Genomic DNA, 8,195 nt, shown 5'->3' with positions numbered 1-8,195 from the left:
GTGAAAATGTCAATTAAATTGTCAAAATGTCTTGTTTTGTCCGACCAACAGTTGAAAACTCAAAGATATTCCATTATACGATCATTTAATGTAGAAAAAAAGCTGTAAATCTGAATATCAGACAAGCTTTAAACTGATATATTGGCAGCAGATCATTAGACAGACTAGACTGCAGCGGCCACTCTCGTCTGTGGTTTGAGATCAATGCTTATATATTAGTAAATGCACCAAAATCCATCCACAATTAGTGTTAAATTGTATATGATTAATAGATCGCAGTTGCCTTTTTATAGTGTTGAGGCAGCTGTGTGCAGTAGTCGTGCACACACTCCTCCTGATGTCTTCCTGACAGGTGAAGTCTTTATGTCTAAATGTCTGGCTGGCATGGTGTTGTTGAAAACACTTCATGGCCGGCTGGCTTTGTCCTCTGGTTTACATATTCATGGCAGCTCAACATAATAATTGCAGCTTTGCATGTAATCAGAATATCACAACAATGAGCGTGGCCTAGTTAGCCTGATGAAGGGAGGGTGGCTCAAAGAAGTTACCCTAATCCTCAAACTGTTGTCTGGGCTGCTTAGTTTTTGAACTCACTCTCACCCTACTTCTCCACAATAACCAGGAGTCACGATCGCCGAGGTGCTCGACGTGCAGCCTCTTCCTCGGAGCCATTTTGGACCGGTTACCATGGAGATGTGGGTCATGGAAAGCGAGAGGAGACGTGTGGCTGGTGGTGGAGTCAGAGCACTGCAGGCTGCTGGAGCAGGAGGGCCATAAACTCTCATTATATCTGGGTCACTGGGATGCTCCAGCTGCAACGAGCAGACAAGACGCTATTATGCAAGAAGAGGGATGAGGGAAGTTGTGGGCACAGGGGCTTATAGTTACAGGGGACGTCTGTTTACTGGGCGAGACATATGTTAGGAGGGTGCGTGATGATATAATATGAGAACAGCTGAGCGGAGCTTTCTCTCCTCAGCTGTCCAGAACATGCTGTTGTTTTGTCACTTAAATGTCCATCTACAGGTTTTGATAAACACCTTCCCTGGCCTTATTTGTTGCAGCTTTGTATATCAATAAAAATGTTTAACCTCTTTAACCCTGATTTTTATTTTATTTTTTTATTAAGCAAAACATCTAACCATTAAAAAGCTGGAGGCTCTATGGTATGACGTTTTCAAAATTAAGATCTAATGTTTTATGTAGTTTTCTTTTCCAGATGTCAGACTTTGAAATTTCTGTGTAGTTAAAATAAATAAATAAATAAAGTTTATTTAAGAGGGACGCTCTCTGTATGAACCTGGAGTCAGTGCCGGGTTGATCAGGTTAACTAGAAATTTGGTTATAAATTTGAGCTATGTGCAATTTACAAATCATGCAATATTATTTAAAGAAAGGTAAGAAAGTTAATTTGCTCAACATGTAAAAAAAAAAACATGATAAATAGCAAAAGAATAAACAATAAAAGATATAAAAACATTGAAAATGTACAAACACTAGACAGCAATAGGAGAGAAAAAGCAAGTTTGAATAATAGAGTGCGTTGTGGGCTATATTATTGCATTTTATGTTGTGTATTATTGTACATTCATATAAAATGCAGTAAAGATGTAAGCTGCTGTATTGCATATTATGTTGTGTATTAGGAGACAATTTGATTAAATATGTGTGTTGTATGCTATATTATTGCATATCTGCAGACTATTATTATATTCATATTATATTCCATATCAATATTGATATCATATGATGTATAATGATGCAGGCTCCATTGTTGCATACTGTGTTGTTTATTATTATATATTCACACAATATGCAATAACAATGGAGGCTATACTGTTGCATATGATATTCATATCATATCATTGCATGTCCATATAATTACAATAACATTTAATTGTAGCCCATTGCTTTTGTAGATGACACATAGTGAACATATTTAGAGATGACTGGCCCAAACATTGACCTATTGTTATTATCTGCATGCTATTTCTCTGTAATGTATTGTTTAATATTACAACTAAGCTACTTATAAAACACATTTTGGCCATTTTGTCTTTAAACATGTACTATACTGTGGTGAGGGATGGTCATGGATCTCTGGGATATTCCCTCCGTGGAGGGAGCGTCCAGCTCAGTGCGCAGGGCCTCATCCAAACGCCTGCTCAGCTGCAATTTCGGTCGAAAATAAATCAAGTCATTTCGCCCTAAATCAGACATTTAAAAAACAAGTAGTTAGCCATGTTGTTGTTGTCTCTATTGTCCATGCCCCCCCGCCTCCTCCCCACTCCATGACCCCCCCACTCGTTGGGGATTGGGGACTTGTGATTGGTGGAGACGGGCCGGCTTTGTCGTCATAGCCCCAGTACCCATTCATCAGTGGACTTGGGCGTTGTACTCCGCATCTCATTTGCGGCGGGGCCAATTTCTCCATTTACAAACTCCGCTCGAGAAAAAATTGAAAGAATTCGCGTTTTTCTTTTGCGTCTTCGCCACATTTTTTTCCACCCCCGGCAACTTCTCACACGTCCCTTTTTGCGGTCACTTCGGTCTCGGCCCTGATTCCTCGGCTTCGCTTGGAAAAGAAGGAGGTGTCGGCGCTTGACTTGAAATTTTTTTGGGGAGGAAGCTTGCGGTCTTTGTTCAATCATTTGATCGGTTGGGTTCCTTTGTTGCGCCAGAAGCATGGGAGCACAAATCTCCAAAACCGCTGGAAAAGAGGAAGCTGCGGTTGAAAAGCCGGCAGAAGGCGCAGCTGTTGCAGCGAAGACAAACGGACAGGTAAATAAGATTTTAATTATCCGAGTCTTAATTGCTGGAGCGGAATTTGTCTCGTTTTGGGAATGTGTTGCGTCAATGGCGTGCTCCATGTTCCCCGTAGCGCATCCCCACGCTCGCCGGCTTTCAGGGAAAGTGGCCACATGTACCCGTTTTCACCGGCGCGTGCATTGTTTCAATTTTGATGTTTTCTGCTGCCAAACGTTGTTTCAAACAACGGAGGCGTTATTGCAATGCTTCAAATTGACACATGCGCATATTTTAATTCATCTTTTTGAGGCTGCGCCCACTGAGCCGAGTGTTTTAAATTCATCACGAAATTGTTCAAATGGCCTTTTTTTCCCCCCTAACAAACATTTTCTCAGTCTCTCTCTGGCCGCAGCTTCACATACAGTGTTTCTTTTTTTAATTCATTTGGCTGAAATGTGTGCAGCCGAGGGTTTGCGGCCGCTCTCACTGGTGGCATGGCCATTTTAAAAAACGCTACCACGCCTTTGTTGCCAGGTTCAAGAAAGGAGCCACGTTTTTATCCGCACACAAAAGCCACAAAATCAACAGATTATACAAGGCACGGAGAGCTGGGTGACAGAAGGATATAAAATTAAAATAGCAAACGTTGGATGACTAAACTGGTCGTTAAAAGAAAGGGGGGAAAAAAATCCCCAAATTCCTATGTTGCATCCACTGGCTCCACATTGAACGCCCCCTGGCGGGCCCCGGCGGTGCTGCAGTCTATCTGACAGCCTACTGCTGAAAGCCATAGATCTGTCGTCACTCTCATAGTAACAGATGTTGCTGCAGTTTTAGGTCTATTTTCCTATTGGTTGCCACTAGAGGTTGAATTTGATTAAATATCAAGGCACGCCAGATTTTTTTCAGGGGCTAGTCCCTGCACGCGCGTGTTCAAATGTAGGCCGGAGGAGATGCATGATTACAGGGAAATCAAGGGTCATTTTTCTGCATGTTCAAGAATGACATTTTTAGCCGATTCTTTCATTCCAGGAGAACGGCCATGCCAAGACCAATGGGGATGCCTCTCCAGCTGCAGAGGAGGCCAACAAAGCTGATGTCCAGGCCAACGGCAGCACTCCCACTGAGGAGGCTCCAAAGGAAGAAGGCGAGAAAGTAGAGGGTGCCGAGGCCAACGGCGAGAAGGAGCCTGCCACAAACGGAGAGGCCTCTGCCAAGCCGGAGGAAGGCACCCCATCCACCAGCGATGACGGCAAGCAGAAGAAAAAGCGCTTCTCCTTCAAGAAACCCTCCTTCAAGCTCAGCGGCTTCTCCTTCAAGAAGACCAAGAAGGAGTCTGAGGAGGGAGCAACAGCCGAAGAAGAAGCCGGAGGTGAGGTGGCGTCAGAGGAAGCACCAGCCGAGGAGGCCAAACCAGCTGAGGCTGGCGAGGAAGGAGCCAAGGAGGCTGCAGCTGAGGAGCCAAAGGCTGAGGAGGAGGAGAAGAAGGAGGAGGTGAAGGCAGAGGAGGAGGCAGCAGCGGCAGCACCAGAGGGAGGAGAGGAGAAACCTGCTGAAGCTTCACCTACTGAACCAGAGACGGCAGCCAGTCCAGAAGCAGCCACCGCTGAGTAATCCTGCTGAACGAGACACCGGAATGAAGGAGGCGATGTGAAGGAATGCGAGGACTTGTCTAAAACCAGGGATTTTTTTTGTTCATTTTTTTTGTTGGTGTTTGTTTACTATTCTGCAACCATCTCATCCATAATGACTGCAACGTCCTTGGCAGTGATGGACAGGAGGTGTACTGGAGAGTGTGCTGCTGCTTCCTCACTGCTCATTGGTGCTTGCATTTGTGACGTGGGTGAGTGTGAAAGTGCGAATGCGGGTGTGAATGTTTTTCTACATGAAACCATGACTGTGTTGACACGTTGCTGAATTTGACATATTTTATCAAAGTATTTGGTGCTGGGCAATTGGATGTAGCAGCTAAAGCTGTGTCTGCAAGATTTGACACATTGTGATATTTAAAGGGAAAGTCCTAAACCAAGTCTTAAATGTTGTCTTTGCAGTGCACAGTTGTTTACAACTCTTTAAAAACTCAAACGCTCCTGTGGACACAACCATTCCTGAATGAACTAGATTTAGTTAACTGTCAAAAAACAATAGGTGCTCATCACTTCCCATCTAGATTCCACCATTTCAAAACTCTGTAGTAATGCACGTTGTATAGAATTTGATATTACTGGTTTTATGACTGAGATGTACCTAAATGACTGAAGTTTTTAACAGATTACCCATTGTAAATGAAGTTTTCTTGTTTTTCACCATTTGTAAGATTGAATAAAATTGGGAGATGTTTTAAGCAAATCTTGCATCAAGCTGTGATGACTACAACACCACTACACTAAGAAGCACACGCATGTATTTGAGCAGCCATAACCACCTTTATTCAAAATGAATTCAGCTTATTAAAATAAAGTCAGTCAGTCAATCCTCAAATGTCTCCTCCGACATTTCACTATTGTGTTCTGTGACTGAGCCCCTGGAGGAATAAATACAGATTCTTGACTTTACAGCACCCTCTTGTGGAGCATTATAGGAATAAATCTGAGGCGAGGTTTCTAGTCCATGTGTAGAGAAGCATGATTATGAAATCTGTATCATGAGGGGTTTGGAATCTATAAATATTTTAAAAAAATCATAATATGGCAAGGAATAGCATGTCGCATTTGTAGGAAACTGAAATTCTTCAATAACATTAGCAATAACATAAGATACAAAACAGCCTCTATAAAGGAGCAATAGAGTTAATATTTGTTGTTATACATTCAACAGGAACCTCTGTCCATGCCATAAAATAAAGGCATATCAAGGCATTAAGACAGTGATGGAATGTAACTAAGTACATTTACTCAAGTACTGTACTTAAGTACAGATTTGAGGTACTTTTCCATTTCCTGCTACTTTATACTTCTCTACATTTTGGGGGCAAATATTACACTTTTACTCCACTGCATTTATTTGATAAATTAAGTCACTAGTTACATTTCAGGTTACATGCTGAATCTGAGCCACAGTAGTAGTTTTTTTAGCAATCAGCTAAAAGAAACACTGATTCCAATAAAAAAATGCAGAATATCAGATAAGATTATTGGGTAGTATAGTATGCAGTATACGCATACATAAATAACTTCATACTTGAGAACATTTAATATCAGATATTTTAAGTCTTTTAATTTGGTGCTATTTGCATGCATCATATTTGATGATATCTTATACTCAAGTATGACCTTTAGGTACCTTTTGCAATACTGTTAATCAACACAACAATGCAGTACAACTGCAACTATACATGTAGGAAATATGCTCAGATTTAGTCATTGTATGCTATCATGAACATAACTACTTCTCTAAACTACACCCTATATGTTTGAATCAATTGGGGCCTTTTTTTTTTTTTTACAGTCAAGTGGGAGTGTCCACTAGCTAAAGGTTTCAAAAAACAAATAACACACCTACCTGAAACTTTGGGCTTATAGATTGACTGCCCTCATCTGAGTCCATACTTAAAGGCAGCAATAGGCTATCAGCATGCACTGTTGCTGAAAAGATGCTGGTGGTAAGCTCTCTGTTGCTAGGAAGAATGGAGCAGGCCATGCTCGAGGTTAGCTAGAAACATGATACATTTGTATTCACATTTTGTTTGGATTTTTACTTTCTTGAGAAGAGTAAATAGATTTTCACACATGGTGAACCAGTGTCGCAGATATTGGTGACCACAGCCACCCTGATACAATTACTGCCCTCTCACAAGTTGCATATGCATAAAAGGTTTCTTTCTGATATTTCAATTTAGTCACCATTCATTTTAAAAGTTTATTTCTCTTACAAGTTCATGATAGTAAGTAACAAAAAGCACATCCAGCAGCCACTGTGGCACAGTCCCAGGTTTCTATGTACCACCACTTTCAGTGGCCCCATCTAGCCTCAACCTTTAAAAAAAATCTGGGGGCATTTTTGTGGTGAACTACACCTTTAAGGCTCCAAAACTGTATGATTATCACAAACATCGTTTTCTCTAAACCTCATTTACAAGAAGACAAAGTGAGACATGTTTTGCTACCCTTCGGTATTTTTAGGAAATAACCAACTGACTCGGGGAACAGCCGCAACGTAATTATGTGATGAGATTTGGGCTAAGTTGTGTTTGATTCAGTCACAGTGTTGCTGGTTTTAAATGATAGTGTTTGAAACAAACATTTTCACGACGTGTGGAGTTTTTTGGTATCAACGACAAACAACTGCAGCGCAGACCTCGCCATGGACATGTTAGGATTTCTTCTACAAAACCCCATAAAAACACCAGAATCTTTTTAAGAGTAGATGAGTTCACTGCAAACTCCTCTGGGGTGTTTTTAGCCACCCACAGCTGCACCCATGCTCATTTCAAACCATCTATTTCCTCTGCATCCAGTTTAACCCTGTGTACTGCAGCCCTCCACCGCAGGAAGGGTGTGTTTTACACATAATATTTCTATTTCTGATTCCTGGTGTGCATGTCCATCTTGGGCAGGTTGTTGAGGGATTTACTGCCATTTTCTTCCTCGTAAAGTGAGCGTCTCTAGCATGCAGCTCGTAACCCATCATGCCACTCTCCATCCTCATCAGGTTCTTTAGCTTCATTCTAGACAAGCAGATTCACAAGTATAGATGCATTAAAGCAAATACAGTTAGCCGTCTAAACACCCAAAATAAATCAAAGTGAAAAATATTCCTTTAAGCGCACCAGATAATTTTGGAGTGCGGCTTGTGGAGTCGACCAGAGGCAGCGTTCCGTCTGTGTTCCTGACGGTCCCACCTCATGCGCCGACCGCAGACCGTCTCTGAATGGCAGTCCCATCAGATGGCAATCCCCAGCGGTTTTCCCTCCACCAGCTTCCTCTCTTTTCTGTCCCTCGGGCCCCTCACCTAACCACCGTCTCGCTCTCTCTCTCTCTCCTGGGGAGGATCAAACAGCTGCTGGCCTGCCAGAGGACCATCCCTGTCCCTCATCCCACACAACTATTTTCAGCACACCTATATTCAGCTGGCACGGTAGAGTAGCTTTTGTAAACTTTGGCTGCCAAGCAGGCGACCAGTGGCCATCATGTGGGGAGGAATTTGTGCTTTATGACCCTCATCCATCTCAGCTTCTATACAGGGACAAGTGATGTGAAGTTACTAAGTACATATACCCAAGTACTTAGGCCTACTCAGTAAGTATTTCCTTTTTAATGCTTTCTACCTTTACTCCACTACATTTCAGGGAGAGATATTGTACTTTGTACTTCACTACATTCATTTGACTGGTGAAATAACCATGCAGATTAAATTTCTACATACAAACAATATCAGATTATTACATCTGACACTTTCTAAAGCCTTTGTCTATGATATGTGACTGTTTAACCTGGCCACATACACCT

At 42.0% G+C, this 8,195-nt stretch overlaps 1 protein-coding gene across 1 annotated transcript; it reads left to right on the top strand.

The window, feature by feature from the left end:
• Positions 1 to 2,390: 2,390 nt before the first annotated feature.
• On the top strand, positions 2,391 to 5,097 carry marcksb (myristoylated alanine-rich protein kinase C substrate b). The gene is made up of 2 exons (XM_084380599.1): positions 2,391 to 2,781; positions 3,781 to 5,097. Exons 1-2 carry the CDS (start codon positions 2,686 to 2,688, stop codon positions 4,360 to 4,362), a joined length of 678 nt encoding a protein of 225 aa, XP_084236725.1. The 5' UTR covers positions 2,391 to 2,685; the 3' UTR covers positions 4,363 to 5,097.
• The last annotated feature ends 3,098 nt before the right edge of the window (positions 5,098 to 8,195 follow it).

The sequence above is a fragment of the Pagrus pagrus genome (genome assembly GCF_965226575.1).
Source record: "Pagrus pagrus genome assembly, chromosome: 18".
In the NCBI taxonomy this organism is placed as follows: Eukaryota; Metazoa; Chordata; class Actinopteri; order Spariformes; family Sparidae; genus Pagrus; species Pagrus pagrus.
This window is presented reverse-complemented; position numbering and strand designations above follow the sequence as displayed.

Coding starts and splice junctions, on each gene's coding strand:
- marcksb (XM_084380599.1), top strand. CDS start 2,686: ATGGGAGCACAAATCTCCAAAACCGCTGGAAAAGAGGAAGCTGCGGTT. Junction 2,782..3,780: donor CAGCGAAGACAAACGGACAG/GTAAATAAGATT, acceptor CTTTCATTCCAG/GAGAACGGCCATGCCAAGAC.